Here is a 12,011-nt window from a genome sequence, read left to right as displayed (position 1 = left end):
CGTGCCAGAGCAGGAGGGGGAAAGCTCAGCAGGTCCCAACCCTGCCGAAAGAACAATCAGCAGCTGAGAAAAACTGGGAGCAGAGAGGTGGTTTTTTCCAGGGAAGAGCGCGGCAATTGGTTATCCAGTACCAAATAGTCAGCACCAAAAACAAACTTAAAAATAGAATTGTAAGGACTGAGCAGGTGATATTTAAGAATACGTACATACACACACACACACATATTTGTATGTGTACATATGTATGCATGTTTGCAAGTGCCTACATGTATATGCATGCATGCATGAACCTTAATATAATAGTAAAAAGAAGAGGCCTTGAATTTGAACGAGAGAGGGCAGGGGCATGTGAAAAGATTAAGAAGGAGGAAAGGGAAGGGAAAGCGCTGTAATTATATTGTAATTCAAAAAGCTTTAAAAACCCTGAAATGAAAAGTGTGACTGCAACCCAAATAGAGACAAAGCCCGTCGACACTCTTTTCAGCCGCTGCACGGGTTTCTGAGTCAAGAACATGGGCACTCTGCTATGTAGCTACTGATTTTACTTCTGTTAACTCTCAGGGTGCCCATGACAGCCTTCTTTCATGGGGCGCGTGCCTTTGCGCGGAACGACACTCAAGCTTTGGAGCATCCCAGGACTGGAGCAAATAGTATCTACTCCATCCCTGCTTCAGCTGTGACGCAGGCAGGCATGGCGCTGCAGAAGGAGCTGAGAGTTCTACATCTTGATCTACAGGCAGGAGAAGGGGGCTGTGTGGCACACTGGGTGTCGCTTGAGCGTAGGAGACCTCAAAGCCTACCTCCTCAGTGACCCACTTTTTCCAACAAAACCACACCTCCTAATAGTACCACTCCCTACTGGCTATGCATTCAAACACATGAGTCTGTGGGGGCCATTCCTATTCAAACCACCATAAATGGGAAGAGGACCAGCCAATCTTTAAAGCACCTTCTAATGTCAAGTTCATGTTGCTCTCGTTATTGTTTGTTCAGCTAGGGGGTGTCTCAAGTCAGGCAGGAAAGCTTCTGGAAGATGACTGGGATTCCCTCTCTTTCCAAAACTCTCTGGTGCTCTTTCTAAGGTATCTGTGACTCAGGGCCCTGTGACGTCCTTTCTAGGTTCAGTTAATAAAAGTTAACACCATCACAGAAGTCAAGTACATAGTGATCGCAGTCCATTTTGCCACTCATACGTACCATCTCACCTCACCTCATAGTGACCCCAAAAGGCTTATTCCGAGGCTGAGAAATTTGTCTAGGACCGCACAGTAAGACATGCTGATAACTGAGGCCAAACCATCTGATGCTGAGGCTCACCGTCCTTTCTACACTAGAAACACAGCAACGTGCTCACACGCCAGGTGAGATGCACATCACAAACACGCCAGTGTAATCACGGCCATAATGAACACAGCGGAAGTGCTCACTGTCAGCCACTGGGCCGCAGCTTCCATCTGTTAACCCCGGATCTGCTCTTGGGATCAAACCGTCAGTGCTTTATGTGGTGAGAACTCGGGTACCTGGAAACTGACCGAGCCGTGTAGCCTGTCTCCTGTTCCTCCAGACAAGCAATTTCATAAGCTGCCACAGCTGCATTTCACAGGACAGATGTGAGCTTCTCTGCTCAGTGTGTTCATCTCACTTCGGGATTTTTGATTAACCAAATTTAAGATCTGGATGGTTCTCTAGCCTGCCAAAAATGTAGTTTTTTTGCCCTCACTTCCCCTCCCCCCAAAGAGAGGAGACAGACAGACGAACACACACACACACACACACACACACACACACACACACACACACACAAAGAGAGAGAGAGAGAGAGAGAGAGAGAGAGAGAGAGTAGGGGATGGTTTAGTTGGTAAAGTGAAACCTGAGTTTCAGATCTCTAGACTATAAAATGAGCTGTGTATGGTAGTATATGCCAACAATTCCAACATTTAGGAGGTGGAAGCAGAATAATCAGGGGTCTATATAGCAAAGATTTAATTTTTATCAGTGCATATTCTAGGATGATACAGTCTAGCAAGGCTGGCTGGGACCACAGGAGGCTCTGTCTCAGAACTACCAAAACAGTAACAAAAGTCAGTAGAATGGAGTAGAGAAGAAAATGCTTACACATGTGTCTATTGAAATGGCTTGGCTTAACAAGATTTTTGAGCAAATGAGGAGGGAAATCCCCTTATTTGTAGAGAAAATGAATTTTAGAAACTGAAAAAAAAGCTGAATATGAATAAAAAACTGTGTATAGTCATGAATGCTTGAAATCCCAGAGCTGGGAAGGCAGATGCACATGGATCCCTAAAGCTCACCAGCCGTCCATTCATCCATCTGATTTAACTGAACTGGCAAATTCCAGGTTAGTGAGAGATCCTGCCTCAAAAATTAAGGTGGAGAATGTTTGAGGAACCCACAGGACAGTAGGTAAAAATTGACTCTCAAAGATTGTCCTCTAACACACACACACACACACACACACACACACACACTGAATAAATGTTTAAAAGCGTTTAAAGGATCTGTATCTGTTCACCACAAATGCCTCACTTATTGACTTATTTGCTCACTTGTTTAATTTTTGAGTTCTATATGTATTTCAAATACTAATTGTTAGTGAGATGAATATCTGTCCGAGATTTGCTTTGGGTGCCTCTCCACTTTGCTGACTATGTGTTTTATTGTGTGGAATGGTTAATACAAGAAAATCCCATTAGTTCTGAGTGGTTGGAGCCCTATTCAGAAAATATTGTGGGTACAGATCATCAAGTGTTCCTTCCCCCCCCCAAGTAGTTTCAAAGATTAGGGATTATGCTAAGGCCTCTCATTCCTTTTGAGTTGATTTTTTTTCACATTTATTAATTTATTTATAAATAAATCCCAATCCCGCCCTCCCTCTGTCTTCTCCCATACCCCTCCCTCAGTCCACCGATAGGGGAGGTCCTCCTCCCCTTCCATCTGACCCTAGCCTATCAGGTCTGTCTTCATTGTCTTCCTCTGTGGCCTGGTAAGGCTGCCCACCTCCCTCAGGCGGAGGTGAGCAAAGAGTCAGCCACTGTTGAGTTGATTTTTGTCTAGGGTGAGTAATGAAGTTCTGCTTTGGATTTTTGTTTGTGGATACTGAGTTTTCTTGGCACTGTTGGTTCGAGAGTCCCCTTGTTGTGATGTGCATTTTTGATGCTTTTGTTTTGATGGTGATAGCTATGTGGGCTTATTTCTAGATCGTCTATTCCATGGGTCCACAAGTCTGTTTCTGTGCTATTTTTTGTTGCTTTAGCTCAGTAGTGTATTTTGAAGTAAGATGTTATGATGCCTCCACCATTGTTCTTGCTCAGGATAAATTATAATGTACATTTTTAGAGCAGTAAAAAAGTCTTAGGCAAAGTTGTCTTTAGCTTCCAGTACCATTTTTTTTTAAACATCGCTATAAACTATTGGACACTACACTGGACTTGTCTATGTTATTTTATTTACAATAATCCCATAAAATGCTGTCTTAGTATTTGAATTGGTAAAAATATTGAAGTTTAGTGTCATCAAGTACCTTATCAAATTTTCCATTGCAATAGAATTGTAGTGCTATCATAAGATGTCTGATTTGAAGGGTAGAATTGGTTTCAGCGTATCAAAGTTTTGGGAGAGGAATGACAAAGAAAACAGGGATCCTTGACTATAACCCCAAGTCCAAGGACTCTTTTGTTAAAATATTTTTATGTCCACCACATCACACAGCAAGGTGTGTTTCTCACTTTTACAAAAAACATGGTGGGATCTAGTAACGCCTGAGGGCCATTGACACACCCCACCAGTAAAAGACTGTTTTCTGCTGTCACCTGTGGGATGAATAAGGTAAAACGAAGCAGCACAAACAACAGAGCATATGACCGGCCTGTAACAAGACTCCTGGTGCCAGAGAGACTGGTTGGGGATGAGGAAAAGTTGGCTCCATTCCCAGGGATTGAGACGCACCACTTCACTCAGTGGCAGATTCGGGTAGGAAAGGGGCACATTGGTGTGCCAAGGCAGTGGCAGCCATAAGTGCTCCTAACAGAAAAGAGGCAGCTGGGAGTTGCATTGTTGCTTTAAAGTTGCAGTTGCCTTGCAAGCACATTTCAGATTATTGTTACTGAATTTTAATATTTATTTGTTTGTGTGTGTGTCTGCATGTATATATGCCATGTTTTGTGTCAGTGCCTATGGAGGCCAATAGAAGGGTTTGGATCCCCTGGAGCTGGATTAATAGGGGGCTGTGAGCCCACACCCCCTCACACACAGGAGCTGGGAATCAAAAGTAGGTCTGTCTGACGGAAGAGCAGGAGACATTTTTAACACTGGCCCCATCTCTCCAGCCCATGTTCAGTTGAGGCGTCTTGTCAGTTGATGGAGGGCTAGAGAACAGCTTTCCTTTGGAGCCACACTAGGTGAGGGAAGATTTGACTAGCAGAGCTCGCTTTCTCTTCCTCCACCAGGAAGCAACCTCTTCTGTTATTAATTTGCTTAGAAAGACGTGTCACGTAGAAATAAAGACTAAATTTCATTACTTAGTAACTTAAGTCCTTTCTCCTTAAAATATCATGGGCTTATCTACTTGGAATCCCCAACAGCCTGCCTCAAATCCAGACCCTTCCTAGGAGAAGACTCCCACCTTTCTCTGGCTGAGGTACCATTCCACATCGAGACGCTGCTCCAGGCCAAAGATTTCTCACCTGAGCTTGACCCGTGGAGGATGGAGACCATGGACCCTGCTTCCTGTGTTTATTTCCAGGTACTGCCTGTCCCATTCCTGAACACTTCAACTTCTTCCCTCTTCCTTGCCTACTGGTCACTTGCTCTGCTCACCAGGAAGCGAAGACTAGCGTATGCTTCAATTGCCTGGTTGGCTGGATTTCTTCGCTAACACCAGCAGTTTCCTCGGTTCCCCAAGTAATCATTTTTATCCCAAGGATGAGCGAATGCCATGCTCTAAGCCCTCTGCATCTTATCTTAGTTATTAGAGTTGGTCTAGGATTTGGCACTATTGTCAAGACTATCCCCAGCTGTTCAGTTCTGGAATATTCTACTTAAATCACTGCTGTGCCAATGAGAACCTCTTTGAAATATTCAAAGGAGAGAGCTCCCCTGCCAAATATTCTTATGCTGTCTCCTGAAAGAAAAATCAAAACTAGGTAGCAATGTGGCTGTGCGTGAAGCACGCTACAGAAAACATGAGTCTTTTTGCATGACTTGGCTCTTGCAGATTGCATGACAAATCATTTTTTAGATTCTCTAGAGCTCATTTTTTTTTTCACCTGAGAAATGGGGAGACCCAAGCAAGTTGTAATGGCTTGCTTACTAGTCATGTCCTAACCTATACTGTTTTGTATATTCAGATTTTCAAAAGCTCTCAAAATTGAATATACTGGTACCATGGGGATTCTATGGACAGACCAAGTCTTGGTTTCTGTTTTCATAGACCATGTTTAAAGACCTCAAATTAATTGTCCTAATAGTTACCCACCGAGGTAATCTTTACATAAGGGGGACTTTCTCGCCTCTAGAAAGCAGCTTTTTTAGCTTTAATTTTTGGAACTAACAGCTAGCAAGAGAAGTTCTTGTGATAAGCCTCCTCAAGCTGTCATGAAGGTCAGAACTCAGCCTCGAGCCCAGATGGTTGAGAGCAATTCCTCGAGAAGTAGAGTGCTATTAGCTTGCTCTTTTCTTGTGTAATTAATGGGGAGGCCTTGTGTCTTTGTATTAGACCCTTTAATCCTAGTGTTGCTAAATGTTTTACAAACATTAATTAATTCAATTAAACTTCACATCACCACCTTGAGGCAGGTATTCCTCCTTGGGACGTATCATCTTTGCTTGTTAACAGTATTGTGTACAAAGTATACATTAGTGTCGATTAGGATAATTAATAGTAACAGTAAAACCTTTGAATTTAGATCGTGTTGTCCAGTCTTACAGATGTCAGATTTGTGCAGTGGGGACTGAGAAGGAAGCCAGAGCCAGCTTAATGCCAGTGACAACCCAGCAGGATTAAAGCACCTCTTTCCAGTTCTACAGCATGCTGAGGGCACGTGACCTTGAACAGCTCTTTGTGACCTCTTTCTGACTCAGTTCCTACAGCTTTCAAACGGGGGCAACAATACATTACTCACCACCCTGCCTCACAGAGGCGTAGCGTGGAGGGGTGTTGCAATGTTCTGTGAGGTTCTCAGATGAAAGATGGAAATTAACATATGATGAAACCCGACTGTACTTATCTTCACACCATCTAAATGGGCCAGGCAAGTGAAATGCCAGCATCCTCATGACCTGGCAGAGAAACCAGCACTGCCATTAGCTCTACTTAGAAGCGATTACAGACTCCCAGAGGTTGGAGACTGCTCCTGGGATAAAGGAAGGCAAGGCAAGAGATACCAGATACCAATCGAAGAGGTAGCTAACTACTTTTTCTCTTTTTCCTCCTTGTACTTTTCTGTCTTTCTTGGCACAGAGTCTTTGAGAAAAAAAAATGAGTGTTGAGAGAGAATCAGAGAACGATGGGAACCACTTTCGCTCTTAGACAGTCTTCCCGATCTGGGCAATCCACGCACTCGTGTTCTGGGCAGCCTTACTCTCAGCCTCCCTGGTCAACAGTGTTTTTGCTACCCGTCTCAATTTATTCAGGACAACATCCGACAAACTCCCTCCCTTCACAAAGCCTCCACAGCCCACCTCCTTTCTGTGTTTCCTCTGTTACTCTTGTGAAACTTGCATATGATTTGGGATTTTTGGCGTTGGCCTTGCTTCCACCAGAGATTTAACTCCTGAAGGTCATGTTCTTCTCCACATATTCGAGGACAATCAGGAATAGGAATTGTACAACATGGTGAGCATCGCCATGGTATTCTACAAGAAACTCTATTCTTTATCAAGAACAGGTTGTGCAAACATTACACATGAGGACCCAGGTGCTTCAGTCTATGCTATTGTAGTCACCCCTACAAGACAGGCTGGTAGAACAAACTATACATATTTAGGCTATAATTGTTCATTGTGTTAAGTCCAGACCCTGCCTGGTATTCAAAAGCCTGCATAGGATGCCTTTATGTGTGTTTCCCGTCACATCTTGCTCCCCTTACATCCTGTCTATGGACAGTGAAGTGGGAGGAAGTTACTATGAAGAAGATTCCGTATTTCTCTGCAGCATGGATTTCTTGCTTCAAGGGCTCTTTCCCATGGCCTGGCTGCCTTTCCTGGACCTTATATCCCCATCTACTGAATAGTTTTCTGTCCACTTTATAGGTCTTTCTCAAATGTTCCTTCCCCACAGAGGCTCTCCAGGTCAAGGAAAGTCCAACACTGCTTGAACAGCACATTGGACATGCTACACAAACCTATAGCAACAGCACTGCCCTAGAAACAGGGAACATGGATTGGCAGAGCTGCGTCATCGTTTCATCTAAGTGCTCATTTTTTCACTTGCTAATTGATTTCATTGGCAAAGGAAAACATTATTTATGTTCTGCACGGAGTTTTTCTCATCTGCTGAATGAGGATGACCAACTTAGTATCAACCCCAGTGGCTACTGTACAGAATGCTAAGAATAGAATAGTGACCTTCCCACAAAAGTGCATGCTAAATGGGCTTTCATACCGTGTCTGCTCTGTCTCTGCCTTCCCGTGTGTAGCTGAGCAGGGCCAAGTGAAGTCAAACATGCCTATGAACTTGCAGACATACGTAAAACTTAGATTTGTAACACTGGCCTTTTTGAGAGGCTTGAAAATATTTCACTACTGTAGAGTTCTCGATTCTTTGCGCCATGAATTTTGAGGTATATTGAGTGTTTGTTTTCTTTTTCTTTTTTTTTTTGTTTCAATCCAAAGCTTTTTAGTGATTTTCGGGACTTAACTTTCTCCTCACATTTGTCTTAAATATTGTTATCGGCATTTGTTTTCTGGGCTAAGACTGTCTGAAATTTTTCATGTAGCCCCTAATCAGTTACTTAACACCACAGCTGGTAAGTTGCCAAGGGGATGCAGGGCTCTGACTGGAAGGCAGCAATCTCAGGTCTGCCAATTCTGTTGGGGATAATTAAATACTGTCTGCACCTGCCCACCGGCTCTGCCACCTTCCCTACCAATTTTCCAAAGTTGAGATGAAATGTTTTATTACTTTCTTTGCTGAATATACTAAATGGTTGCTTATTGAAACACACACCAGTGAATGGTGGGCTATCACAAAGATATACCATCACTAATTCTAGACTGCTTTCATTATCTCTAAAAGGAAACTTCATACTACTCATATGTTTACCTTGTGATAAAAATGTCAATTTTGCTTTCATTATTTGCTTCAACAATACAATTTTTTTGGTATAATTAAATAATACCAGATTTTTGGAAATTCCAAGAACTATGCATGATGCCTGCAAACACACAAATATGCACATACATGATTACTCTTACAATGAGTTTTCTTAGTTTGCTTTTTTAAAATGTTTATCTTATTTTTTTATCACTTACTCAAGATCTCTCTCTGCATGTTATATGCATGTCTCCTTTTCCTCTCACACACCTTTATCTAAGTCTCTAAAGGTTACTTGTGTCAAGTTGGAGAGATCAGTGCCGTCTGTTTACTTAGCGGGGAGGGACAGTGCCTGAACACAGTAACTGTCCTTTACTGAACAGCTTCCTGGGCAGTGTCCCTCAAAACACAGCTTCAGGAGGGAGAGTCTATTGTCATCGTAAGCAAATAGACGTCAACGGAGTTTATGTAGCTTGCTGTATCCCAAGGTGGCAAAGCTGCTACCTAAAAAAAACCCAAATTTGAAGCTAAGTCTTCCAACTTTGAACTGCCTGTACTTAACCACTGTGCCGGCAACTGATGCTAAAATCAACATTTAGTCTAAAAACGGCAATAACACTTGCTCAGTTCTGTCAACATGCTTTCACAGTTCGCCATTCCTTTCCCTCAGCATTCCTGCCAGGTATTTCCAGGCAAGCCAAAGTTAGTTCTTGTAGGTCAAAGACCACACAGCCAGGCTGGTTCAGAGATGTATGGCCGATAGCTCTTTTTCTATGCTTCTCTACCACACTAGGACTCCCAACACTTATCTCAGACTTTTGTTTCAATTTGCAGAATAAAATTCCACTTTCTAACAGACTTATTATGTGTCTGAATCCTTACACCAGCCCGAGGATAACAAATGTGACTTGGCTGTTTTATGCTTCTATGATAAACCTCTTTTTTTTTTTTTGCATAACTTGTGTGTAAATAAATACATGAATTTGGGGGGATGGAGAGATGGCTCTGTGGTTAAGGGCACTTGTTGCTTTTCCAGAAGACCTGGGTTCAATTCGCAGCACACAGATGGCAGCTCATGACCACCTGTAACTGCAGTTCTAGGGGATCTGGTGCCCTCTTCTGGCAGTTGAGGGCACCAGGCACAGGCATGGTACATAGACGTATATGTGGGCAAAACATCTATGCACATAAAATAAAGGTTAAAAAAATCAAAGAAACAAAAAACAACTACCTCATTTTTTGTTGTTTGGTCACTTTTGTTTCTGGATATCTGTAATAGTTTACTCATAAACATTTGGGCTGAGAAGAACTGCCTGTAATAGGTTGGCCATACTTGTATGCCCTTACTACATGTTTTTCAAGAAAAGGAAGCCTATTTCTATGCACACACTAAGTAGAATATTTTGTGTGTGTATGTGCACAAGGAAACGCGATTATAAATATCTGTTGTAGTGAATTATGAATAATCCGTCCCATTTGTGAGCAGAACAATTGAGAATGGTACTAAAAAAACAACACAACACAACAACAACAGCAACAACAACAGCACTATGGATTGGGTGTTCCAACTAAGCAAATGAAAATCCTAGCTCTGTTAGCCTCCCTCCCACCCCAGTTCCCCAGCTTCTGGGAATAAGGCAGCGACCTGAAAGTTCTTGAGCCCGCTTCTGCAGAGGGTCCTGCCAACTCTGCATTGTCCCGCTGGATTTGCAGTCAGATGCCTTAGCTGGCAGGCTGAGTGCAGGCAATGAGTTTTTTCCCTGTAAGTTGGGTCCAAAAAGATCGGCCTGGGAGCAGCTTCCTCGGAGACAACTGCTTTGAGAGAATGCAGGAGAAGGGAGCAGCCAGAAATTCCTCCTGGCACAAAGTGCCCGGGGGAGGAGTCCACTTTGCTAAGTATTGTCATTTGCTGAAAGAAGGTGTGTGCTGAAGAAGGAGTTTTTAACCTGGAAGATCATTAACTCTTTCACTCAGCAGTCCGGAGGTGGCTCTGGAGTTGGTCCTGAAAGTGCCTGCACAGAAGGGTCAGGGAGCAGGAGTCCCGTGCGTTTCCATGGGGGATCACCTTGAGAAGGGCCAGCATGCTTTACTCAATGAAGGGGATGAGAACGAGATGGTAAGTTTCCAGCCACGTCCTTTTCCTGTCTTCTCGCGCCCCCTTCCCCAGCTTCGCACACGCATGAACACTGTCATAGGCTTCACTGCATGTTGACTCTGGGATTACACAAGAAGAGATATTTAATTCAAAGAATCTCTTTGTCCTGCAAATGTAACTTCTGACAGCGTGGGATTTGGTAGAACGAACATATTGTATTCATTTTCATCAAGATTGTTTTCACTTGAGGTAAAAGAGAAGGGGTGAGGAACACAGAGCTGCTTGATGATTCATTTCTGAGTCTCCATCTGCATGGAAAGACCTGTCCAGAACTCCCGTTTCAGCAGGTCCCCGAGGTGAGGACCAAAGTCTTCCCCAAGAGGAAGAAATGAACACCAAAAGCAAGGCAGCTGCTTGCTGGATCATTGACCCCTCTCTTCTTGCAATCTTGCTGCCAAGACTGTTCAGCAAGGGGGACACATAGCATAAACACCAACAATTATCAGGCTACACACACTTTAAAATAATAAAAAAAAAACTTCCCCCAAAAAATTACTGCTGTGGAGGTTGGTTACAGAAAACTTTGCGTAGTTCATTGTCTCCTTCACTTTAGATTTGCTCCCGAAACTTGAGAACTGTAAGAAAATCACAGATGACTGTTCTTGTTGAATTTAAAGTGATATTTCTCAATTACAATGTAATCAAGAGAGAGTCAGAGATGTGCAGTTCTGTTTAATAAGGTCTTTCTGCTAATTGTGTAAGCATAGCTTTTTATGCCGGTAATGATGCAATTAAAATGTGAAAATGTGATGCTCTCACTCTATAATAGCATTTTATCTTCCTGGAATTAATATACAAATAACAAACCCGAAAGATATTTACTTAAAATGTTTTCTTGGTTAATTGCTTGAGTCCTGACTATTAAATTCTTTGTTCTAAAACTGGTCTTTCAAGTTTAATCTGCTTACCTGTTTCTATAGCAACAACTTTTTTTTTTTTTTTTGGACATTCTGGAATAGATCCCATCTATCAAAGCTGAAAAAAAGTCATAAAGAAATAAGGGGTGCCTAAATACAGATGGCTTTCTTAACCATGTCTTTACTTCTCTCAGACTAAACTATCAAATGAGAGTTGCTTTCAAGGCTCTGCCCAAACGTTACCAAGAACGACTTTCTGGCCTCATATATTGGCCCAAGTTCTTTTCCCCTCCCAAGTATTTCCTTGAGAGATTTAACTTGAATCCTTATCCTCATCTTGAATGCTCTTAACCAGAAGGCAGGGGCTTTTGGTCTGCCTTCCTCCTTTCTCGTTTGTAAACACACACATTCTTCTCTTCTTTACTCATCTTGACCACAATTTGTCTTTGAAGTACCATTACACATCCCCTATATTCTTGAAGACAACCCTTTCCCCCACCCCCCGCTAGCCTAACAAATGTTCTAGGTGAAGCAGTTTTGCTACTAGTTCATCTTTGTTACAGCACAATCAACGGCATTAGGCGTCAGCCCAGTTTTGTATGCAGCTGGAAGGCCGGCTGAGTGCCTTGGCCAGGAAAGGGACACTGTGTATTTTGGTGAGCAGTGATTCGACAAGTGGGCTCAGCAGAGGTGCAGCATCAGTATGCATCCAGCTCCGTGTCCTGTTCTG

General features: G+C 42.9%; 1 protein-coding gene across 3 annotated transcripts in view; it reads left to right on the top strand.

Moving 5' to 3' along the window:
* Positions 1–9,989: 9,989 nt before the first annotated feature.
* The window catches only part of Atp13a4 (ATPase 13A4), a 136,209-nt gene continuing 134,187 nt past the window's right edge, over positions 9,990–12,011 (top strand). The window contains exon 1 of one of the 3 annotated variants that reach the window (XM_060370170.1): positions 9,990–10,385. In XM_060370170.1, coding sequence (XP_060226153.1) covers positions 10,323–10,385 — 63 coding nt within the window. In that variant the 5' untranslated portion in view covers positions 9,990–10,322. The remainder of the gene's footprint in view (positions 10,386–12,011) is intronic. The other 2 variants (XR_009586933.1, XM_060370168.1) reach the window with 2 other exon arrangements.

The sequence above is a fragment of the Meriones unguiculatus genome, chromosome 17, assembly GCF_030254825.1.
Source record: "Meriones unguiculatus strain TT.TT164.6M chromosome 17, Bangor_MerUng_6.1, whole genome shotgun sequence".
NCBI classification, from domain to species: domain Eukaryota; kingdom Metazoa; phylum Chordata; class Mammalia; order Rodentia; family Muridae; genus Meriones; species Meriones unguiculatus.
Note: the sequence above shows the minus strand (reverse complement) of the source record. Positions and strands in the feature narration are given on the sequence as shown.